Consider the following 27264-nt stretch of genomic DNA (forward strand, 5'->3'; position numbering starts at 1 on the left):
ACGTACGTAAACCCAGCAACAAAAGAGCTTCAAAAAAAGTAGTTTAGATCCCCAATCTGTGATCCGGAAGTAGTGCAAACTTGGATCATCTCCAATGAATTTTACATGGGCTTGTCATAGGACGGAAGTACCATTTAAATGGTCTCAAAATTTCGTATTGTTTGTTTATTATTAAAGAAGTTTATAAAAATGTATTTTAGTGTTCCCCAAAAAATATTTATAGCTTATTTAGATTACAACCTCTCTTTAAAATACCATCGAGAAATAAATCGGAACTAAGTGGGGAAATAGAGTTTGGTTTCCTCCTAAGAGGACATCGATAGTCAAAGGGTTTAATATGCACTGTAGTATAGATCTAGTCTTATCTCTGCACTGAAAAAAATATTGTCGTGAGGTCAAAGATTTCATGTCTTTAAAATATGAATGCAAATTGTTCTTAGCAAAGAAGTCGCATTTCTCTAATATAAAGTTTTTTTCCTTGTCCAAAAGTCGATACAATTTCCAATGAAGCCGTATTGTCCTTATAATTAAGTGATATGACTTAAAAATGGGTATCATAATATGAAAGAAAATATTTTTGGGCTAAGGTTAACTTGACTTTGAAATTGTCTTTAAATTTGTTGTCTTTTTGCATCTTGACAACAAAGCAAAAAATCGTTCGAATATAGGACACGTTTTTCAAGACTTTATTTTAAAGACGTTTTTAGTTGAAACATAACAGGTTGGCTGATAAGTCCCCGGTCTGACACATAGATGGCGTTGCTAGTATTAGAGGCATATTATTTGTATATAGTACCAACCTTCAAATGATTCGTGTCAAAATTTGACGTCTGTAAATCAATTAGTTTGTGAGAGAGAGCGTCTTTTGTGAAGCAACTTTTGTTATTGTGAAAAAAGAAATTTCGTGTTTTGATAAAATACTGTTTTCTGAATGTAAAAAAATACGGTGGAAGCAAAAACTTGGCTTGATAATGAGTTTCCGGACTCTGCCCCAGGGAAATTAACAATAATTGATTGGTATGCAAAATTCAAGCGTGGTGAAATGAGCACGGAGGACGGTGGACGCCCGAAAGTGGTGGTTACCGACGAAAACATCAAAAAATTCCACAAAATGATTTTGAATGACCGTAAAATGAAGTTGATCGAGATAGCAGAGGCCTTAAAGATATCAAAAGAGCGTGTTGGTCATATCATTCATCAATATTTGGATATGCGGAAGCTCTGTGCAAAATAGGTGCCGCGCGAGCTCACATATGACCAAAACCAACAACGTATTGATGATTCTGAGCGGTGTTTGCAGCTGTTAACTCGTAATACACCCGAGTTTTTCCGTCGATATGTGACAATGGATGAAACATGTCTCCATCACTACACTCCTGAGTCCAATCGACAGTCGGCTGAGTGGACAGCGACCGGTGAACCGTCTCCGAAGCGTGCACTGTTAGAAAAATATGTTTTTCATATGTTCCGATATAAACAAAATGTGTTTCGGGCATAATTTTTAAACACAATATATTTAAGTGCAAACATGTAATGTTCCTAAACTAACACAATATGTTTGGGACACATATGTTAATATGTTAGAATATATTATGTTTGGGGCATGTATGTTTCATAAAAATAATATGTGTGAACGTAAACATATATAAATTTACAAATTTCGAGTAAACATATATATGTTGTGATACTTTATTCAGAGAGCGACAGAGGGAGAGAGTTAGTATAGATAAAGAAATAGAGATGGAAACCGGGCGGGTTGAATAAAAAGATATCAACATAACACAGCGAGAGAATGAAATGAGAGCAATTTCTGTGAAACCGCTTGTATGTTGTTTCGGAAAACTGTTTTATAATAAGGCCAAAAATTTGGTATGCTTAAGTCTAAATATTATTTAATTTGAATAGTAGAATGAGTATTCGGAATAAAGAGAATAGACATTCGGGACCAAGAGAATAGACATTTGAAAAAAAAAAAACAGCATATTTGTATTACAGAAAAAGATGCGAAGAACTCAAAAATTTCGTGGAAGTGAAAATTATGTGAGGGAATGAACACAATCTTCTTTGCTTCCAAACATATAATATGCTCACATAAAACAAACATATTAATGTTTCGGCGGTATCCAATAATATATGTGCTTCCTGCAAAATATGTTTGGAACATATGTTAGAAAAGCGATTTTTTTTGACGGTGTGGAAATACTCAAAAGCCCGCTGGCAAAGTAATGGCCTCTGTTTTTTGGGATGCGCATGGAACAATTTTTATCGATTATCTTGAGAAGGGAAAAACCATCAACAGTGACTATTATATGGTGTTATTGGATCGCTTTAAGGTCGAAATCACGGCAAAACGGCCCCATATAAAGAAGAAAAAAGTGTTGTTCCACCAAGACAACGCACCGTGCCACAAGTCATTGAGAACGATGGCAAAAAATTCATGAATTGGGCTTCGAATTGCTTCCCCACCCACCGTATTCTCCAGATCTGGCCCCCAGCCACTTTTTCTTATTCTCAGACCTCAAAAGGATGCTCGCAGGAAAAACTTTGGCTGCAATGAAGAGGTGATCGCCGAAACTGAGGCCTATTTTGAGGCAAAACCGAAGGAGTACTACCAAAATAGTATCAAAAAATTGGAAGGTCGTTATAATCGTTGTATCGCTCTTGAAGAGAACTGTGTTGAATAATAAAAACGAATTTTGACAAAAAAAATGTGTTTTTCTTTGTTAGACCGGGGACTTAACAGTCAACCTGTTAGCATAATTTCTACTGGAAGTCGAATCTTAAGAAAGTTGTCGTCAACTCGTTCGTCAAGTCGGACTTTGATAGCATATGAAGAAAATAGCTGAAAATACGAAGAGAATTGTGTCTTAGAAGTATCCTTACTTGTATTGTCCGCTTCTTTGGCTCGGAATCAATACCAAAACTGTTAAAGTAAAGACTAAGTCTTTGGAACCGGACATGCTTTTTTATCAGTGTAGTCTTCATTTTTGAATTGTTTAACTGAAAATCAAATAGAAAAGATTAAATAAAACTAAAACTAACTAAACTAAGTCGTTTTATATTTGTAGTTAAGTGACTCGATTAAAACTTATATTTGCATGAAAGAAAATTTTGTTTGACTAAGGCCAACTAGGATTTAATAATCACAAAGAATTCTTCAACATTAATGAAATTGTCTTTAAATGCGTTGATTTTTATATTTTGACTACAAAGTTAAAAATCGTGTTAAGAAAGTTTTTTAGTGTGATTTTGATTTTATATAAGGGCATATGTCAAAGAGGTACTTATATAGCATAGGTATTTTTAGTTAATATTTAAAATCAGATGGTTCCAATGACCATATTTTTTCAATCAACTTCAAATTTGTCAAAAGTATCAATTTTTGTTCACAATAGAACCCTATTCAGTTTGAATGAAATAGGTATAGATTTAGACATAGCCTCCATATATACCATTCGGCCGATAAATCCTTAAGTGTTCGCCGAGGCCAGAGTTTCACTTTGCTTTGCTTCAAGTTTTGCAGAAGGAGTAAAATTACTAGTATAATAGTTAATAGTATCAGGTGTGTTAAATTTTATCATTTGTGAAAATCGGTTCAGATTTAGATATACCTCCCATAAATATCTTTCGATCGATTTAGATTCATATGTCCACGGAGGACAATGTGCGTCAAACTTGACCAAAATTAGTTCAGATTTATATATAACCCTCATTTTAATTTTCCCCACGAGATTTACGTGCAATAGACTTGATTGTTTACATATAGAGTATATTTACATCTATTATAAAATCTACTATAATTAAGAATGGCGATTTTCTCCAAATTAGATTCACTTAGGACAAATATGGTTACAATAGCCCCATTTCCCATGTAAAATCATGGGATTTTACATGGAAATGTAAAATACCATAATTGAAAAATTATACCCATTTTCCTATACCTCAAATACAATTAATCATAATTGCACTTTTGCAAAATTGCATAAAAAATGGCTTTAGTTTTAGATATTTCCCATATATATGTACATGGACGACTTTTACCGGAAACATTTTGTACTTTATTTCTATTCTTTATCCTCCGGCAGGGATTACACTCTAGAATATTGTCCCTGAGCACTCAAATTATATTCATGAGAGTATTGCAAATGTCATCACGATGGCACCATAATAAAAAAGAAAATTTATACGTTATAATAACGGTGAAAATAAAATTTCTTTATTTTTTCATTCAACTTAAATTGATAGAATTATTAACGGAAATATCCATGCAACTTGAATATGAATTTGTATATGGCCATTATCGAAGTCTTTCTTAGCTTGAAATTCTAATTAATTGAGAGTCCTGTTTAATTGAGAAATAATGACATTTGTACTAGAAATGCTGATGTTGTCCAACGTAACATCGTAGCCACATTAGGTTTTGACCACAGAACTTGTAATTTTGCCAAATACAAATTAAGCGATTCCAACGTATGTTGAATACGGTCCTTTTCTAAAAGCCATTTACGATGTGGGAAAACTGTGAAGTGGGGAAACCGACATGGACATGTTGTAAGAGTAGCATAGACAAACACCTGCTGAAGTTGCTGTTAATTTGCCTTTAATAATGATTTACTGATACTTTCGAAGGTAAAGTGCACATGATGTTGTTAAGGATTTTTGGCGAGAAGAATAACGATGGCATAAGCTCCACAAAACACCAAGAGAACAGGAGGTGATACTAACTAAAAATATACCACACAATAATTTGGGTATTCATAGCAAGATTGTAAGGTACAATTTTAGATATTTGCTTACAAAAAAAATTTATGCTGGGACATTCTCTTGCAATGAGGTAATAATATCCCATATTACAGTGTGTAAATTTGAATAAAATGCAAAACTTTAGTAGTAGTTTTGAGTCAGCAATATTTCCGGAACAGTAGATCGAAAAATCACAGTGGTGGGAGATTAAACTCAGAGAAACAATATGATCACCTCACGCATGTTTCAAAAACATAATGCTCTTGAAACATGCTTGAAGTGATCATAATCCTTCTCTGGGCGATCTCAGTGATGCAACCGTAGATTAGAGTATCTCCCAAAATTAGCTAGTTACACTTTTTAAAAGAGATTTTTGGGTAAGAAGAAGCAATAATAAGAGATAATAAGCATATAACTTATCCCCAAACCTAAGAAATAAATTTTGCAGAAGATAAATTTTTCATGATTAATTTTCATGTGTACTTTTTCGATATTTGCATTTGATATTTCGACTACGATAATTAATTTTTAGAATTTCGTTCACTAAGCAAATATAATCTCGTTGAAATGTTATTTTTTCGCTTTCACAATACATTACTCTTCTCGAATATAATCACGATAAAATTTTATCTGTGAAATTTGTACGGTCATTCGACCAAGATTTACAAAAAAATTAGCAATTAAGTACTCATTTTTATACCCTCCACCATAGGATGGGGACATTAACTTTGTCATTCCGTTCGTAACACATCGAAATATTGCTCTAAGACCCCATAAAGTATATATAATCTGGGTCGTGATGAAATTCTGAGTCGATCTGAGCATGTCCGTCCGTCCGTCTGTTGAAACCACGCTAACTTCCGAACGAAACAAGCTATCGACTTGAAACTTGGTACAAGTAGTTGTTATTGATGTAGGTCGGATGGTATTGCAAATGGCTGAAATTTGGTACATGGTGTTAGTATATGGTCTCTAACAACCATGCAAAAATTGGTCCATATCGGACCACTTTTACGTATAGCCCCCATATAAACGGACCCCCGAATTTGGCTTGCGATTGCTCTAAGAGAAGCAAATTTCATCCGATCCGGCTGAAATTTGGTACATGGTGTTAGTATATGGTCTCTAACAATCATGCAAAAATTGGTCCACATCGGTCCATAATTATATATAGCCCCCCATATAAGCCGATCCCCAGATTTGACTTTCGAAGCCTCTTGGAAGACCAAAATTCAACTGATTCAGTTGAAATTTGGTACGTGGTGGTATATATATAGCCCTCAGATAAATCGATCCCCAATCACACAAAAATTGGTCCATATCAAGTTCATAATTCTATATAGCCCCCATATAAGTGACCCTCATATTTCAATTCTGGCTCTCTACGTACCGTGCAAAAGTCCATGTCGATTCGTAATTATTTGTAGACTTACCTATACATAACTTTTTTGTCTAATATATAGCACGTATGGACTAACTCACAATTTACAAAATGATGTTAAGAAGTTTTAAGATACCACAACCCAAGTAATTCGATTGTGGATTACAGTCTTTCGTACAAGTTTCTACGGAATCCATGGTGAGGGTACATAAGGATGACAGTCTTTTGTAGAAGTCTCTACGGAATTCATGGTGGAGGGTACGTAAGATTCGGCCTGGCCGAACTTACGGCCGTATATACTTGTTTCTTAGTGGGATTTTTTTTTATAGCCTTCGCCATAGTACACACAAAACATTTTTTTCTGATTCAATCACGAAATTAATTGATCCAATTAATTTTTTAATTGAAATGTCTTCAATCTCGAAAATAATAGTATGAATCACAGTTTTAATTGGGCATAGAAAAAATCCTTGATTACAAAAAATAATTGATTTCATTAGCAAATTTTTAATTTTAATTTTTAATTTTTTAATTTATTCAATTAAAAATTTAATTGATGTTGATTGCAAAACTCACTTCATGTTTTAATTCAAAAATGTCAATATTTTCAATTACTTTCTGAACTGGAATAACAAATGATTGTTTGAAATACATTTTTAATTATAAAATAAAAAAAATGTTCATCACTTTCTTTAACTGAATTAGTCTTTCGAATTTGATTAAAAAGTTAATTGTATCAATTAATTTATTAATTGAAAACATTTTCAATTTCAATTAACTTTTTAATTGGAAATATTTTGGTGATATTTTTTTCTGTGTAGGAAGCAAATTTTAATTTTTCGCTTTCTCAGCTTTTTTTCTTCATATGCTATCAAAGTCCTTTAACGTTAACGACAACTTTATGTTCCAAATTAAGAGTCGCCTTCCAGTAGAAATTATGCTATATTTCAAGTAAAAAAGTCTTTAAAATAAAGTGTTGAAAAACATGTCCTATATTTGAGCGATTTTGCAAAAATACAAAAATTTTAAGACAATTTCATTAAATTTTAAGAATTTTTCTGAATTATTAAAGTCAAGTTGACCTTGGCTCTAACATTTTTTCTTTCGTGTTATGATACCCATTTTTAAGTGAAATCACTTAATTATAAAGACAATACGACTTCATTGAAAAGTTTATCGGCTTTTGGGCAAGGAAAAAAATCTTTGTATTAGAGAAATGCGTCTTCTATGCTAAGCAAAATTTGCATTCGTATTTTAAAGAGATGAAATCTTTGACCTCACGACACTATTTTTTTCAGTGTTGCCTTAATTTTTTTTTTTAAGTTTTTTGCTGTCTTTTGAATGTTTCTCTGTTTTGTCAAGTACAGCTCTATTGACATAACTTGGTTTAGGTTAAGTTATTATTCAGTCTATTGTGGTACAGAAGGTTGTGAACTTACGAACTTATGTTTATTGAGAATTTTAACCAAATTAGCGCAAAGCAATTTTAAGTTGGTGTTCATTGATTTTACAGGCGTTGTTAGAAACAATATAATCAAATAAAATACTTTTCTATTGCAACACAAACTCACAGTTATAAGCCATTTCTTCTTTATTAAGTTTTAACAAAATAAATAGCCTTCATTGAGTGAGTTTACTGCACAGTATGTAATTACCACTTTCATTGCCATTGTATAAATTGCGATTGTCTGCCAGGGTTTTGTTAACCGGAAAGCTAAAACTTTTAATTTGCATTTAATTTTTCGTCAAAACTTCATCACTGGCAATATAAATCCTAACTGCAAAGTAATCTATTTTTGTTGCTTGTTATCGTTTTACAGAACAGCTTTCCATCTCTCCGTTTTCCCCAACAAATTACTTGAGAATTTCGCTGGGAACATCACAAGGGTGTATCTACATAGGAAGCCCTTTACGTCATAGATTATGTAGTTTTGTGTGAGGAATACTTTCAAAGACTATTGAGTGAAAGCAACATCAGCACATGGTGTTAAGCTGAAGTTTATTAAACTTTTCTCAAAGTTGCATCTTAGTCTTGCTTATCTTCCATACGCACTACTCTTGATGATGCGAAAGTCACTTGGTGACTCATTATTTTCTATGCTGGGACCCGATTGATGTCACAGCCACCTTGGCTGCTTTATTAGTTAAACAAGTGTTTACATTTTCAAATTCTATAGTGATAAGAACAAAGAAGTGTCAACGTAACCTACTCCCCGCAAAGCACATTATATCAATACATATAGCTTTTTGTTGTCTTTTAGTTCAATAATATGGTGTATTCATGTAGAAGCTGATAAGAAATAGCTATGTTTATTGCCGTAAAAATAATGACTAAATATACGATGATGACTGATTAAGTACAAACCAGCCATGCAGAAAAGATTGTTGGCTGATTCAATCACGAAAATAATATCAATCGAATTTTTAACTTGACGTTACAAATATTAAATATTAAAAAATAAATAATAAACATAAAAAAATATATATAACTTATTGTAACGGTTCGAAATATATTTCGCCCGTACATACTATCTCCCACTACCACATGATATTAAAAAAATACGTATTTTTCGTACCATTACTTATTATAGCCCATTATCACTCAATACCGATTATGTTTTCACTACCCAGTGATGCCAGTTACATGGTAACATGACTTCTGACTACAATATTTTTTATTATTTTTTTTTGGTCGCTATGGAGATAACTCTCATTCACTTCATTGTGACCCCCACTTATATGGGCAGCCTTTTTAGTGAGTAGGCAGAATTCCAACAGACGGACAAGTCAATTGGCATAAGTCCGTCTAATCAAAAGGAGTTCACCCCCTTACGCATTCGCTTGCTTCCGCACTAATTGCTTCGGCTTTTAGCTTGCTTCCGCACTAATTGTTTCGGCAATTAGCTTGCTTCCGCACTAATTGCTTCGGATTTTAGCTTGCTTCCGCACTAATTGTTTCGACAATTAGCTTGCTTCCGCATTCGCTTGCTTCCGCACTAATTGCTTCGGCTTTTAGCTTGCTTCCGCACTAATTGTTTCGACAATTAGCTGCTTCCGCATTCGCTTGCTTTCGCACTAATTGCTTAGGCAATTAGCTTGCTTCCGCACTAATTGTTTCGGCAATTAGCTTGCTTCAGCATTCGCTTGCTTCCGCACTGATCGCTTCGGCCATTAGCTTGCTTCTACATTCGTGTATCTTCCCTTAGTATTAGTTTACCAACCGAACAACGAAGCTTCAACGAATCACCAAGCAGCCAACGAGCACCGGATCGACGAACTACAATCAACGAATAACAATCAACGAACCACCAGCATCTCATCATCGAGAAAGCAACGATCACGAAATCAACCTATCAACGACCACCCTATCAAGACATCGTCAACAACAACCCCGAATTACCGACAACCTTGAGTTACCAAATCGACAATCAAGCACGAATCCTCAACGACAAACCTGAACTACCGAAACAAATCGTTGAAGACAAGCCTGCATCTCCGAACCGACTTATCAACCGAACAGTCAACGACAACGAATCGTCAAAGACAATCCTTAACTACCGAACGCTGTGTCAATGGATCGTTAACGACAGACTCGAATTAACGAATCGTCAACCACGATACCCGAACCAACGACAACCACGAACCACAAAAACCTAATCAACAACCGACTAGTCAACGTCGCCAAATCAACTACGACAATTCCGACTTACCAATACCGAAGCATCGTCCACGAACGCCGATTCAGTGGATCGTTAACGACAACCGAACAGATCGTTAACAAACAGCCCGAATCACCGAACGGTGGCCGACAACCTTTAAACGAATCGACAACAATAAAACCCAAATCAACGAACCTAGCTCGTCTTCACGGTCGTCAAATCAACAGTGAGCCTCAGCAACGAATATCTACAACATCCCTGAATTCCAAGCTTATAAAACGAATTATTATTGTACGTATATACGATAAAATAACCATCAATAAAACCTGTACTGTTCAACCTATTAAGGCATAAATCGTGTGTTTTAATTTTAAGGTTTGTGGGTCCTTAAATGTAATCCTGGACAACTACTGGTCTATCTCAGCCTACGACAAAACCATGTTATAATATATTTAAAACTTTATCTGTATATTTAACCAGATTTTTTAATTAAGTCGATTACAAATTTAATTGGTTTCTTTTTGTATGTAGATAAAAAAAAAAAAAAAAACAAGTATATACGGCCGTAAGTTCGGCCAGGCCGAAGCTTATGTACCCTCTACCATGGATTGCGTAGAAACTTCTACCGAAGACTGTCATCCACAATCGAATTACTTGGGTAAATACGTATATAATTAAGTTTGACAAATTTTTCTATAAAAAAAATGTTGACAACATTTTCTATAGAAATAAAATTTGTAAAAAATTTTCTATAGAAATAACATTTTGACAAAATTTTCTATAGAAATAAAATTTTGACAAAATTTTCAAAAGATTTAAAATTTTCACAACATTCTCTATAGAATTAAAATTTTGACAACATTTTCTATAGAAATAAAATTTTGCCAAAATTTTCTATAGAAATAAAATTTGACAAAATATTCTATAGAAATAAAATTTTGACAAAATTTTCTATAGAAATAAAATTTTGCTGGATTATTTTTGACTCGAATGTCAACCATGATTATGAACCGATATGGACTAATTTTTGTGTGATTGGGGATCGGCTATATATAACTATAGACCGATATGGACCAATTTTGGCATCGTTATAAGCGGCCATATACTAACACCACGTTGCAAATTTGAACCGGATCGGATGAATTTTGCTCCTCCAAGAGGCTCCGGAGTTCAAATCTGGAGATCGGTTTATATGGGGGCTATATATAATTATGGACTGATATGGACAAATTTTTGAATGGTTGTTAGAGACTATATACTAATAACATGTACCATACTTCAGCCGGATCGGATGAAATTTGCTTCTCTTAGAGGATCCGCAAACCAAATCTGGGAATCGGTTTAAATTGGGGCTATATATAATTATGGACCAATATGGACCACTTTTGGCATGGTTATTAAATATCATATACTACCACCACGTACCAAATTTCAAGCAGATCGGATGAATTTTGCTTCTCCAAAAGGCAGCGGTGGTCAAATCTGGGGATCGGTTTATATGGGAGCTATATATAATTATGGACTGATAGGAACCAATACCTGCATGGCTGTTGGATACCATTTACTAACATCACGTACCAAATTTCAACCGAATGGGAAGAATTTCGCTCTTCCAAGGGGCTCTGGAGGTCAAATCTGGGGATCGGTTTATATGGTTAGGTTAGGTTAGGTTATGTGGCAGCCCGATGTATCAGGCTCACTTAGACTATTCAGTCCATTGTGATACCACATTGGTGAACTTCTCTCTTATCACTGAGTGCTGCCCGATTCCATATTAAGCTCAATGACAAGGGACCTCCTTTTTATAGCCGAGTCCGAACGGCGTTCCACATTGTGTGTCACCAGCATTACTGAGGAGGGATAATCCACCGCTGAAAAACTTTTTGGTGTTCGGTCGTAGCAGGAATCGAACCCACGACCTTGTGTATGCAAGGCGGGCATGCTAACCATTGCACCACGGTGGCTCCCTATCGGTTTATATGGGGGCTATATATAATTATGGACCGATTTCGACCAATTTTTGCATGGGAGTTTGAGGCCATATATTAACACCACGTACCAAATTTCAACTGAATCAGATGAATTTTGCTCTTCCAAGAGGCTCCGGAGGTCAAATCTGGTGATCGGTTTATATGGGGGCTATATATAATTATGAACCGATGTGGACCAATTTTTGCATGGTTGCTAGAGACCATATACTGACACCATGTACCAAATTTCAGCCGGATCGGATGAAATTTGCTTCTCTTTGGGTTAAGGTGAGGTTAAAGTGGCAGCCCGATTAAGATTCAGGCTCACTTAGACTATTCAGTCCATTGTGATTTGCTTCTCTTAGAGGCTTCGCAAGCCAAATTTTGGGGTCCGTTTATATGGGGGCTATACGTAAAAGTGGAGCGATATGGTCCATTTGCAATACCATCCGACCTACATCAATAACAACTACTTGTGCCAAGTTTCAAGTCGATAGCTTGTTTCGTTCGGAAGTTAGCGTGGTTTCAACAGACGGACGGACGGACGGACATGCTCAGATCGACTCAGAATTTCGCCACGACCCAGAATATATATACTTTATGGGGTCTTAGAGAAATATTTCGATGTGTTACAAACGGAATGACAAAGTTAATATACCCCCCATCCTATTGTGGAGGGTATAAAAACACATTTTTTTGTCAAAATTCGTTTTTATTATTCAACATAATTCCCTTCAAGACCGATACAACGATTAGAACACCTTCCAATTTTTTGATACCATTTTGGTAGTACTCCTTCGGTTTTGGCTCAAAATAGGCCTCAGTTTCGGCGATCACCTCTTCATTGCAGCCAAATTTTTTCCCTGCGAGCATCCTTTTGAGGTCTGAGAACAAGAAAAAGTTGCTGGGTCAGATCTGGAGAATACGGCGGGTGGGGAAGCAATTCGAAGCCCAATTCATGAATTTTTGCCATCGTTCTCAATGACTTGTGGCACGGTGCGTTGTCTTGGTGGAACAACACTTTTTTCTTCTTCATATGAGGCCGTTTTGCTGCGATTTCGACCTTCAAACGCTCCAATAACGCCATATAATCACTGTTGATGGTTTTTCCCTTCTCAAGATAATCGATAAAAATTATTCCATGCGCATCCCAAAAAACAGAGGCCATTACTTTGCCAGCGGACTTTCGAGTCTTTCCACGCTTTGGAGACGGTTCACCGGTCGCTGTCCAGTCAGCCGACTGTCGATTGGACTCAGGAGTGTAGTGATGGAGCCATGTTTCATCCATTGTCACATATCGACGGAAAAACTCGGGTGTATTACGAGTTAGCAGCTGCAAACACCGCTCAAATGTGAGCTCGCGCGGCATCCATTTTGCACAGAGCTTCCGCATATCCAAATATTGATGAATGATATGACCAACACGCATTGCCGTATCTAGACATTTTTAACCAGGGGGGCTATAGCCCCCCTATCAATACTACAGTAACAATATATAATGGAAAATCATATATAAGTTTTCACATTCTAGTGGGCGGCTAATTTTTTTCTGGAGGGGGCTAAGCCCTCCCCCCAGAGGCCTTACTACGCTTATGCCAACACGTTCCTTTGATATCTTTACGGCCTCTGCTATCTCGGTCAACTTCATTTTACGGCCATTCAAAATCATTTTGTGGATTTTTTTGATGTTTTCGTCGGTAACCACCTCTTTCGGGCGTCCACTGCGTTCTCCGTCCTCCGTGCTCATTTTACCACGCTTGAATTTTGCATACCAATCAATTATTGTTGATTTCCCTGGGACAGAGTCCGGAAACTCTCTGCTTCCACCGTATTTTTCCCCTTAAGAAAACAGTATTTTATCAAAACACGAAATTCCTTTTTTTTCATTTTTTTAACAATAACAAAAGTTGCTTCACAAAAGACGCTCTATCTTACAAATTATTTGACTTACAGACGTCTAATTTTGACACGAATCATTTGAAGGTTGGTACTATATAAAAATAATATGCATTTAATACTAGCGACGCCATCTATGTGTCAGACCGGGGACTTATCAGCCAACCTGTTATTAAAATTTGTTTCTGTATATTTAACTAGATTTTTTTCGATTACAAATTTAATTGATTTCTTTTTTGGATGTAGATAAAAAAATAATCAATAATTATATATTTATATTCTGGGTCGTGGTAAATTTCATGTGGACCAAGCAATGTCCGTTTGTCTGTTGAAATCACGCTAACTTTCGAATGATAGAATCTATTGGCGTGAAATATGGCTACAAATAGTTGTTTTTCTTGTTTTTTGTAGATCAAATGGTATTGTAAATGGTCCATGTTATGTCCGCCGGTTACAAAGATTTTGTCTTTATTCTAATAATTTTGGTAGTTTTCCCGAGCCAATAAAGCGAAGAATTAAAGAAAGGCGAAACAAGTATATAAAAAATTTGAGTTTTGCGTACCTCATTTTTGCGTACAAATTTTATTTTATTCGTTTAAAGAATTTGTCAGCATTATTAAAGCCAATATGTTCTTAGACAAACAAAATCGATTCACATTACCATAAGGACTTTGGACTACATGTTTTTTTTCGCAACAAAAACTGTGTGTAATAATTTCTCAAGTCTTTCCTTTGTCGTGTATAATAATTTCTAAAGTCTTTCCTTTGTCGTGGCTAAACCGTTGAAATTTGATCGTTCAGTATGGTTGAATATACACCACGTATAGAACTCAGCGACATATGATAAAATTTAAATTTCCCTTATAATTGTAGCAATGTTCGTATTTATTCTTCTTAAAGCCATCATTGTGGGTGTATGTGTGTCTGTATGTTTGTGCATCGATGAGTGTTTGCGCTGTTGGTGGTTTTGATGTATATCTACTTGTGGTAGCTAAAACAATTAACTTTATTCCTCTTAAAAGCCAATATTCCAAAATATTTACCACACTAATGCCTCTAATATTCTCAACAAATATGCACACCAGCACAGCTTCCCACAGCAGACGTGTACAAATAACGATACGCACAACAACAAACACATCAGCTCAAATTCAAATCTCACATTTACCGTAGGAAATGTTTAATAAAGCAATAACAACTACAGATGCCCAATGGATCCAATACAAACGCAGCAGCAGGAACAGGAGAGAGCAACAGAAACTGATTTTTAATATAAACACAAATATTAAATAGGCATTCAAGGGTTTACTAAGAATTCTATCTGAGAATGGATTTAATACACTGCATCAGAAACTGTAACTGGAAAGGGCAATGGGGTTATAGGTAAGAGTTAGAATATTTAAACTGAAAAAAAAAGAAAAATGTTTTGAATGTTTGAAATGTGTTGATTCACTTCCATGAACGGATCATTTTGAAACGTGCACCTCGTTCATTTTTTTTCTGTAGGTGTAATCTGCCTTAACCCTCTAATGCCCAATCCCGCCTTTAGGCAAGCTTCGTAAAATCAGGAAGCTTTTAGTAAAACACACCTTAAGACAACAAAAATGGGTAAAATAAAAAGAAAACTTAATAAAATCGAGGCTTTGCTGCATATACTGAATTTTACCGCATAAATTTTTCTTGTTTCGTTTTCTTGCTTTTGTGTCGTTAACATTGAATATTTAATCAGCCGGCAAAAAAATTTGGGGCATTAGAAGGTTAAGAATTCTAAAATTATTTATTTATTTTATTTGCATATTTATTATAATTAAAATTGCAATAAATCGGCTCAAATTCTAAAATATTTCCGCTTTCATAGGAAAAATTTTCAGAAAAGTATCACAAAAATAGGGAGCCACCGTGGTGCAATGGTTAGCATGCCCGCCTTGCATAAACAAGTTCGTGGGTTCGATTCCTGCTTCGACCGAACACGAAAAAGTTTTTCAGCGGTGGATTATCCCACCTCAGTAATGCTGGTGACATTTCTGTGGGTTTCAAAGCTTCTCTAAGTGGTTTCACTGCAATGTGGAACGCCGTTCGGACTCGGCTATAAAAATGAGGTCCCTTGTCATTGAGCTTAACATGGAATCGGGCAGCACTCAATGATAAGAGAGAAGTTCACTAATGTGGTATCACAATGGACTGAATAGTCTAAGTGAGACTGAAACATCGGGCTGCCACCTAACCTAACCATCACAAAAATGAAATTAGTTTATCAGAAAAAATGGACTACCTCGTGTGTAATGTAAATTAAATTGTACTCCACTTTTTGAAATTTCCACAAATGTTGGTTTACGAAATAAAAATGGTTTACGACATAAAAAAAATCTTTAGCACCATATCGAATTGAAAATTATCTTCTACTTTAATTAAACTCATTAAAGTTATTTGTAGGGTCGTTGTTGTAGTTCTCAGTATTTTGAGACATACTTGTAAGAGGTTAAATTGTATTGAACTGTGGAAAATTAAACAATTTAGAAAATTGAACTAAAACCGAATAATTTTTATTTCAATAAAACTAATGGTGTTTTCTTTTCTGAAAAAAGTGCTTTACCTTCATTTTGTCTGTACAGAATGCGCATTTTTAAAATGTTACCAGCAACCTAAAAAAATGCTATCATTTCAGCGGGCAGAAAAGAATTCAAAGAAGGAAACAGGGCAATGGCAGCACTCTCGTTTGTTGGCAGTGCTGAAAATGCCCGTAATTTGCCTCTATGCGTGGCGCTATTTTCACAACAGAATTCGAAGCCTTTTCGCACTTTTGCCTGTTTTTTTAGAAAAGAACCTAAAGAGTAAATTTTCCGGGCAAAATGCAAAAAAAGTGTGCATTTTTTACAAGAAAAGAAAACGCCATAAGTAAAATTTAGCATTGGCTTTTTGATGGACTTTTCTGCTGAGATCAGCAGTACCATTCACACTATTCGAACATTCAAATCTTTATCAACAAAAAACAATTTTTGTTACATAATAAAAAGTAATTTATTTTGCAAAATAACAGTTCCTTCCTTTGAATTCAGTACTATGAAACGTAATTTTTCATATATTTTGTAATATATATGTAAAATTACATTATTTCCGTTTCCAAAAGTTGTAGTTTGTTCGTTCATAATAAATGGGCCAGACTAAAGGGGTTTTGTTTTCCCTAATAAAGTTTCTTAGAATCGGCTTGTGTGTACAAAACAATGTGGTCCATAAATAGATCTGTTGGACTGTATGTGTTGCTTGGGCGTTGATAGTTATAGCAATAATTTTTTGTCGATGACAATAACAGCTTTATTGTTTAAAGGATAGTATCCTTGTTTACAAACTATATGGTCCGCGGTTCAATTCTGCCTCTGGAAGAATAATAAAATCTGAAAAATTTCATATTTCTACATTATTTGTATTAGACAAAAAAAAAAAAATGAGAACTACATAAACAACGTAGAATTGATTAAGATATGAGAGAAGAACAAAATTACAAAAATGTATATATTTTTATATATATAAAAGGGTCAACGTCTATCACAATGTGTATATACGTTTCTTTACAATAAAGTTCTTTACAGCGAAAAGCAAATGGTAAACGATGATAGTTTGTTGTGGATTTAGTTAGGGAGGAATGAATTATTTTTGTGTATATGCATAAAATACGACCTCGACTGGACCAAAACTCGATTAAATTTAGTGAAGCCGTTTTGTCTGTAGGGTTAAGTGATTCGCTTTTTTATTGGATATCTTTTCATAAACAAAAATTCTGTTGAACAGGGGTCAACTTTTCCCCAAATGTGTATTATTATTGTAATCGCCCCTAAAGCTAAAATTTATTCAGAACTAGGAACAATTTTCGAAGACATTACTTCAAAGAACTTCTTTGTAGTCTGGATTTATAAATGAAAATTATGGGTAATGTTTTTAAAGACCAGAAAAAGCAGGATAGTGTAGAAACGTATGGTCTGCGGTTCGACCCTTCGTGGAAGTGTGAAAAATATGGATGAAAATGTTATTAGCCAGAAAGTTAAAAATGAACTAGTACAAGAGAAGGAATATGAATCCTAAACATGTTTCAAGAGCAAAATGTTTTTTTTTGGACGGTGAATATGGAACATGCAACCATGTTATTTTCTCGAAAATTATGTATCTGATTTCGGCAACCATGCATATGTTTACCGAAAAAACAACATTATGGCGACAAAAATGTTCCATGCTTCCCGTCCAAATAACATTTTGCTCTTGAAACATGTTCGGGGTGATAATATTCCTTCTCTGCGTGTAGTTAAAATTTAAAAGCGTATTTTTTCAAAAAAACGTTAATACTTTGCGAATATTGTCGTACATTTTCATCTTATACTATATATATGACTATATGAAGTAAATTGGTTAAGTATTTTTAGAAAATATTAAACTCAAGAAGAGTTTTTTTCCGAAGAGCAACATTTTAGAGAAACGCAATTTTGGACAAATAATTTTCTTTAAAAGCAAATAAAAAAGATTAAATACAATTGTTGTCAAGCTGGTCATAAATTCGGATTTATTTTATCTTAAAGAAAATAATTTATAACGTTTTTCCAAAGTTTCGTTCCAGAGAACTGTCTTTTTCTTAATTTTTTATACCCTCCACCATATGATGGGGGTATATTAACTTTGTCATTCCGTTAGTAATACATCGAAATATTGCTCTAAGACCCCATAAAGTATATATATTCTGCGTCGTGGTGAGATTCTGAGTCGGCCTGAGCATGTCCGTCCGTCCGTCTGTTGAAATCACGCTAACTTCCGAACGAAACAAGCTATCGACTTGAAACTTGGCACAAGTAGTTGTTATTGATGTAGGTCAGTTGGTATTGCAAATGGGCCATATCGGTCCACTTTTACGTATGCCCCCATATAAACCGATCCCCAGATTTGGCTGGCGGAGCTTCTAAGAGAAGCAAATTTCATGCGATATTTCTGAAATTTGGTACATGGTGTCAGCATATGATCTCTAACAGCCATGCAAAAATTGGTCCACATCGGTCCATAATTATATATAGCCCCCATATAAACCGATACCCCGATTTGGCTTGCGGAGCCTCTAAGAGAAGCAAATTTCATCCGGTTGAAATTTGGTACATGGTGTAACTATATGGTCTCTAACAACTAAGCAAATTTTATATAAACCCCCATATATCAATAATTATATATATCTCCCATATAAACCGTTCCCCCGATTTGGCCTGCGCAGCCTCTAAAAGAAGCAAATTTCATCCGATCCGGCTGAAATTTGGTACATGGTGTTGGTATATGGTCTCTAATAACCATGCAAAAATTGGTCCACATCGGTCCATAGTTATATATAGCCCTAATATAAACGGATCACCAGATTTGACCTCCGGAACCTCTTGGAAGACCAAAATTCATCTGATTCAGTTGAAATTTGGTACGTGGTGTTAATATATGGCCTCAAACACCCACGCAAAAATTGGTCGAAAACGGTCCATAATTATATATAGCCCCCATATAAACTGATCCCCAGATTTGATCTCCGGAGCCACGTGGAAGAGCAAAATTCATCCGATTCGTTGATGATGACAACCATGCATGAATTGGTTCATATCAGTCCATTATTATATATAGCCCCCATATAAACCGATCCCAAGATTTGACCTCCGGTGCCTTTTGGTGAAGCCAAATTCATCCGATCTGGTTGAAATTTGGTACGTGGTGGTAATATATGATATTTAACAACCATGCCAAAAGTGGTCCATATCAGTCCATAATCATATATAGCCCCCATATAAACCGATCCCGATGTTTGTTTTTGGAGCCTCTTGCAGGAGCAAATTTCATCCGAGTCAGTGGAAATTTGGTACATTGTGCTAGTATATGGCCGTTAACAACCATGCCTAACTAGGTCCATATCGGTCTATAGTTATATATAGCCCTCAGATAAATCGATCCCCAATCACACAAAAATTGGTAAATATCAAGTTTATAATTGTATATAGCCCCCATATAAGTGACCCCCATATTTCAATTCTAGCTCTCTGCGTGCCATGCAAAAGTCCATATCGATTCGTAATTATTTGTAGACTTACCTATACATACCTTTTTTGGACTAACTCACAATTTAGAAAACGATGTTAAGAAGTTTTAAGATACCACAACCCAAGTAATTCGATTGTGCATGACAGTCTTTCGTAGAAGTTTCTACACAATCCATGGTGGAGGGTACATAAGATTCGGCCTGGCCGAACTTTCGGCCGTATATACTTGTTTTTCATTGAAATAAAAAAAAATATCCTAAATTTGTCGGATGAGTACAATCATACATTTTGAGCCACTGTATTTCCTCCAACATATTAAAATATTTAATAGAGCTTTCTTTGAATCTTGTTTCATGTGAGTAAACAATAACCAGTAGAGGAGTAAGACGCAAGTAATGCTCTACACACTAAAATCTTCTTCAATTGGCCTACTAGACCATGCTTTGGATACTCTCTGCCAAGTTTCTATTGGGTATATTTTCATGTTGGTCTTGTAAGCCAATTAAATAGATTTTTATCTCAACTAATTGCCACAAATTAACAAATTTAAGCAAACAGTAGGAGATATACGGAAAAATCATATCCAAGAACTCCTCATTATTCGTTCCGTCTTTGCCAAAGGTTTGCTTATCCATGCTCTTTAGGGTGGTCTTCGTATTTATTTGTTTGTGTTTTTTTCGGTTCTTTCTAAGTACTGGGTTATCGCTCAATGGTTCATTAATTGTTTAATAACTTTCATAGGCCCTTAGTTTTTGCTTCGCTTCATAATTAATTTCAGCTTGTTTCGAAGTAGAGCAAAGCTAAAATGAAAATATTCACCATGCTTTGCTCAATTAAGCTGTATTTTAATCTGATTTCCGTTTTCTTTATTTTGCGAATAATTTCATAAATCATTAATGGCTTAAGAGGCCGTGATTCAATTAAATTCCACTTTGTTTTCGAATTTTCAGAAATTTTAAGTGGTGAACTACATCTGATAAGACAACGTTATGTGAGGTTTACAAAAATGTGAAAGGGTGAGTTGGCATATTATTTGAATACGAATCCAATTATTGGAGATTGAAATTGGTTGGGTAAATTGGAACAAAGCTTACGGTAATGGCCTTTAATGGTGCTACTATGAAACCGCAAACTAAGAACTAATGGAAAGTAATATTGCATTCCTATGGCAATTAGATTTACAAGTTTTTTTATTATTTATTTTTTTAGCGACATTAATTACGACAAAAAAATCTCGTCACACAAAAAATAATTTTTCATTATTCTAATATATTTCCCCTTGAACAATAAAATTCTCCTTTCTACTTAATAAAATGTTCATGCATTACCTTCCGTTCCATAGCCCTTACGTTTCCGTTTCAATTTGTTACATTCACTTCACGATTTCGGAACGTAATTTTTTCTATTAGTGTACGTGTCCCAGACGTAGGTTAGCTTTCTAGGGTTAAACTTAGATTAAACCCTGTAACATTTATTGCATCTGATCCGATTTTTTGTTTTGGTGGGCATTGACTCAATTTTGATGGAATTTTCTGTGAATGTAATAAGCAAATAGTAATAATTTAAAATAATATCTCTGGTTTTATTAAATTTTTCATAATTTATTGCTATTAAATGGCGTCACATTTGCGGGTGGCTTTGACAATGTTGCACAAAATATCAAGAAAGCCAAAAACGATAATGAAAAAAACGAAACATTTTCTGCCATCATATAAATCGAGGAGGCGTTCATCTTGGCAGTCTCCTATTAAGATTACATCGTCAGTTTTGTGGAATGTTTTTTTCCTCTATGATTTGAATAGTAAACACCCTCACAAAAAACACATACACGAGTTCACACAAAACCAATCGGACAATGTTGATATATTCGGTAACATTTGATTTGGCCATATTCAAAACAAATTTTCTTAATTCGTTCCATTTCTTTGTTTCGAAAATGTAGCTGGTGTTGACGCTTAACAGCCATACTTCTGTGCTCAAGTCTTACAAACTCCCGCCGAGAATCCTATTCTCAGAGCCAATGGAAAATATGTCGCCAAATTAGATGACGCCATATCATTTTCATGCCACAGTCGAGTTGCCACAATGCTCATGTCTCTGCCGCCAGAGATAGCCATGAAATGGCTATAAATATTTAAGACATCAATGGAAACTAACCCAGAGTGCAAGTAAACGCGGGATGTCTTTCTGCTGCTTCAATACTAGGCAGCCTGTTTTCGTTGGCTTCGCTTGATGGCCAAAATCTTAAATGGAACATTTCAAATGCAGTTAAAATCTCCTCCTGATTTCCGCTTCCTGAAAAGTGATTCTTTGCTCCTGCATCTGTGCAGGGGATCTCTGTGTGTGTGTTGTGTATTATCGTCTAAACGTTTGCTGTCACCGTTTATGTGCAATACCACCATTTTATTGGGCAGTGATGTCTGCTTTGTTGCAGTTGATGTCGAAATCCTTTGGCTTCTTGTCAACGACAAGAAGGCATTGGTATTAAGATTCTTCCATTTCTTTGTTTTATAAAGAAGATTTGTATTTGACTGTAAACATTTGCATTTCAATATTAAATTTTTGTTCATTCACAGTGGAGACAAAAAAAAAAATATTTTGAATTTCAAAATGATACACGGTGCCATATTTATTTACCCTAAGTGGTCACAATTTTGTTCGCCAAACCATCTTTAGTGTATACTTTTCTAACATGATTTTTTAGCCACGTCTACTTAATGAGAAGCTGTTACGTTCACAACACTCAAAAAAAGTGAACTATCTATTTCACTAAATACAATTTAACTTTATTTTAGTTCATAGAAATATTATGTTTGGAGAAAGGTTTCTTTACTCTAATACTTTTTTGTGTACGTTAGTTAAATTAACTAAACCCGAGGAAAAAAATATACTCAAATGAAGCATAAAGATTAATTAATTCGTGTCTTCCACAAAATAGTTCAGAATTTCTTTAAATTTGTAAATTTTACCAAAAATGCGTCCATCGTGAACTTCGTATGTAACTAAAGACATTCTTGCAATTTTGAACTCCAAGTTTTTTCTTCAAACTACAAAATTTTCTTTAACAAGTGAAACAACTTAGTTATGTCAAATAAATTTTCTTGTATTTGTCGAAAAATATTTAATTACTTTTATGACATCGGTGTGATGCCATCGTTTGTAATACTGTTTAGTTTAAATTTTCTACAAATATTCAAAATTTTCTAAAATTAACCGAAAGTTTTCTTCCTGGAGGGTTCACTGTTTTTTCAGTGAATGCGCCCATGGCCCCAAATTATCTTCCAACATGGTTTCCTGATAATAAGTCGCATAGACTTTGATGTCAGGGTTGATGAATCCTAAGTATAACAAGTATACGGCCGTAAGTTCTGCCTGGCGGAATCTTACGTACTCTCCACCATGGATTGCGTAGAAACTTCTACGAAAGACTTTCATCCACAATCGAATTAATTTGGTTGTGATGTCTTAAATCTTCTTCACATCGTTTTCTAAATTGTGAGTTAGTTCATACGTGGTATATATTAGACAAAGAGGTATATGGACGATATGGACTTTTGCACGGTACGTAGAGAGCCAGAATTGAAATATGGGGGTCGCTTATATGGGGGCTATATAAAATTATGAACTTGATATGGACCAATTTTTGTGTGATTGGGGATCGCTTTATCTGAGGGTTATATATAACTATAGACCGATATGGACCTAGTTCGGCATGGTTGTTAACGGCCATATACTACCACAATGTACCAAATTTGAACTGACTCGGATGAAATTTGCTCCTCCAAGACCAAACCTCGGGATCGGTTTATATGGGGGCTATATATGATTATGGACTAATATGGACCACTTTTGGTATGGTCATATACCACCACCACGTACCAAATTTCAACCAGATCGGATGAATTTTGCTTCTCCAATAGGCACCGGAAGTCAAATCTGGGGATCAGTTTATGTGGGGGCTATATATAATTATGGACTGATATGAACCAATTCCTGCATGGTTGTTGGATACCATATATTAACATCACGTACCAAATTTCAGCCGGATCGGATTAAATTTACTTCTCTTAGAGGCTCCGTAAGCCAAATCGGGGGATCAGTTTATATGGGGGATATATGTAATTATAGACCGATGTGGACGAATTTTTGCATGGTCGTTGAAGACCATATACTAACACCATTTACCAAATTTCAGCCGGATCGGATGAAATTTGCTTCTCTTAGAGGCTCCCCAAGCCAAATCTGGGGATCGGTTTATATGGGGGCTATATATAATTATCGACCGATGTAGACCAATTTTTGCATGTTTGGTAGAGACCATTTACTAACACCACGTACCAAATTTCAGCCGGATCGGATGAAATTTCCTTCTCTTAGAGGCTCCGCAAGCCAAATCGGTGGATCAGCTCAATTTTAATGAAATTTTTTTGTGTGTAAAATTAAAACAGTTAAGGTATTTGCATGTACCTCCATTAGGTTTAAAGTGCCAGTTAACCAACAATAAATTTGAGATATTTTAGTTGTTAGCTAATTGGAAATCTTTATGCGTTATATTCCTAAGAAGCATGTGGGTACATACACAAAAAAAAATTTTTTCTGATTCAATCACGAAATTAATTGATCCAATTAATTTTTTAGTTGAAATGTCTTCAATCACAAAAATGATAATATCAATCACAGTTTTAATTGGGTATAGAAAATTTCTTGATTAAACAATTTATTGATTTCATTAGCAAATTTCAATTAATTTTTAATTGATTCAATTAAAAATTTATTTGATGTTGATTGCAAAACTCAATTAATTTATTAATTAAAAAAGGTAACTATTTTCAATTATTTTCGGAATTGATTTTAGTTTTTATTTAGATTTTGGCATTTGATTGTTTGAAATACATTTTTAATTAAAAATGTTCAATCATTGACTAAATTAACTTAATGTGTCTATCATGATTACATAGTTAATTGTATCAATTAATTTATTAATTGAAAAAATGTTCAACTTCATTAACTTTTTAATTGGAAATATTTTGGCTATATTTTTTTCTGTGTAGGAAGAATTACTTACACATCAGTTGTATGGTTTAATAATAGGTTAGCTAACCTTGATTAAATGCTTCATGAAATTAGGGTAAATGTAAAAATTTTAGTTTGTCCAAATTCAATGTCGTTATTACATTTTATTATTCAAATACAATTTCTCTCCTTATTCTACACGAATTCCAAATATCATGAAATAAATCCAAACATTTCTTTTTTTGAGATTTCTAAACCACATTGGTGGTATCTTCCTTGTGGTAAATCTTAACATCGTGGAATTTAAAGTTGTCCACATTAAAGTGATAGCCATGAACAACGGGACGATTGAAGGGGAATCCGAAGGGCAAAGAGTCGAGATAGCGACTGCCGGATCCAACGCCACAGCTGATAACAGGATCATAAGTGGAATATTGCTCGACAGCAGGAGCATGATAGGGGAAGACCATAAAGAAGAACTGGAATGGCATACCACCCTTCTTACCCTTCGGTAACATCATACGTCTAGGCACACCACAATGAGCTTGTTTCTGATCCAATGGGAACTTGTAGTCGGAGTAGGTGGCATGCATAACCTTTTGGTATAGCTCGAAATAGGTAGTGCGATCATCAACCCACATACCGAATTCTTCACAACTACGCTTGAGATGATTGACACCGGCAACCAAGTCAACAACATAGTGGTCCAACTCGAAGAAGTTCATGTAGTTCTCTTCCAAATGCAATTTGTGACCATTATCATCATATTTGGGACCAATGAATATCTTCACAATAGCTTTTTGGTCCTTGTTTGAGGTCACATCCAGGGTGATTTCGAAGGGCTGGTGATTTAAACGCAATTGACGAGCCTTTATGACAAAACTTTCACCATGATAGACAGAGCTGCGACCAAATTTATAAAGATCATCACCGACCACATCTCCACTAACAGCTCCCACATTGACAGCATTGCTAATGTCGGCATCGAAGTACTCGAAGAAGGTGTACAAACTGTCTGTAACATGAACCTTATCAATGGATACACCAGGGAACACCAAGTCCTCATGTTTGTATTCGGGGAAATGACTTGCCAATCTCCAGTAATATTCAATAATGTCCTTGTAGATGGAATAGAAGATGGGATCACGCAAAGATGTCTCATAGTGCATCAGGGGACCTGGCAAATGTTCTCCATATTTACCATAAGGACGACCATCATTTACCAAATCACGATACAAAGTATCCAGACTACCGAATTTCTTCAGATCTACACTATCCATATTGCCTTGCAGCATGTTGCCCAATTTCTCTACAGCCACACGATAATCATCCTTGGTGGTGTCAATGTATTCAGCAATGCGGGTGGTATAGAAGTGTATATCCCTAACGACTTCGTAGTTTTCAGGATGATAGAAGCTATAGCCATTTGGACGACTGGGGAAACTGACACCTTGATAGTAGCGCAAGTTGCTGGAATAACCGTAGTCGTAGTGCTCGTACATATTGAAGTGAGGAATCTCACCCAAGTCATTTGACAAACGTTCCAGATAGTAGCGAGCCAAGAGTTGCTGATGCAAATACAGATACAGCTCACCACGTTTATCTTTCACGAGTTCTCGGCCCACGGGGCCCTTACCCCAGTAGGGATAATCGATGTTGTGATAGTAGTAGAAGGCATTGAAGCCTATATCCTCGGTATAGTAGGCCATAACATTTTCATAGTTCATTTCTCCATATACATTGCTGTAGTTGGACTTGATGACCACATTGTAGGCTTTATCCAGTTTCTTGACATTATGGAAACCATGCATCTTGAAACGTTCGGCCTTCTCCAAAGTTTCAACATCGAAGAAATACCAGGGCAGGATCTCGTAAATGGCTGGTAAGGTAATACCTTGCAAGTCCTCGCGATTTAGACAAGCTATCGTCAAGCTGTAAACAAATAGAGGCTTGTTGACGTGCATGCGAGCCCAGTAGACGGCATGAGTGAATGTCATCCAGTCTTTGGCATAGTAGAAAACTCGGGCCAAACCATGAGCATATTCTTCGAATCTCTCAGTAATAGGAGTAAATACTTCATCATCGTGTAGAGGTTTGTGTTGCCACAATTCAAAGAACTCTGTTAAAAGTTCCGTGTGATGGTAGTCTTCCAAATGTTTCCAGGGTTTGTAGCTTACATAGCTGTCATCGTACTTGGTCACAAACACATCATCCTGGTAGATGTGTTGGAAAATTTCCAAGAAGAATACTTGTTTAATTAGGAAATCTTTGTCGGCCACCTTGGATTCAATGTGCTTCGATGTACTGCCACAAGCAAACAGAGCCACAACGGCAAAAGCAACTGCTGTCAACGACTTCATGGTGAGAAATCATACTGAGTTTAATGAATTTGAAGTCTATTTATACCTAAATTATATATGACATAAATGCCTTATCACAATGCTATTCTCTAAGCTGAATTAATCTCCAACCTTTGAATTCTTACTATGATATTCCCATTCTATTTTCTATTGCTCACCTTGATGTCAGTTTTTATCATTCCCTGTTATGGAACGTAC

The 27264-nt window shown here is 35.3% G+C and overlaps 1 protein-coding gene across 1 annotated transcript; it reads right to left on the reverse strand.

The window, feature by feature from the left end:
* Nucleotides 1-24799: 24799 nt before the first annotated feature.
* LOC142225481 (larval serum protein 2-like) lies at nt 24800-27066 on the reverse strand. Its single transcript, XM_075295254.1, has one exon. The coding sequence runs from the start codon at nt 27064-27066 to the stop codon at nt 24958-24960; it is 2109 nt and encodes a 702-aa protein (XP_075151369.1). The 3' UTR covers nt 24800-24957.
* Nucleotides 27067-27264: the final 198 nt, after the last annotated feature.

This window comes from Haematobia irritans, chromosome 1 (genome assembly GCF_050003625.1).
Source record: "Haematobia irritans isolate KBUSLIRL chromosome 1, ASM5000362v1, whole genome shotgun sequence".
Taxonomy (NCBI): domain Eukaryota; kingdom Metazoa; phylum Arthropoda; class Insecta; order Diptera; family Muscidae; genus Haematobia; species Haematobia irritans.

Excerpts from the sequence above, each read along its gene's own strand:
- LOC142225481 (XM_075295254.1), bottom strand. The coding sequence starts at position 27,066 with ATGAAGTCGTTGACAGCAGTTGCTTTTGCCGTTGTGGCTCTGTTTGCT.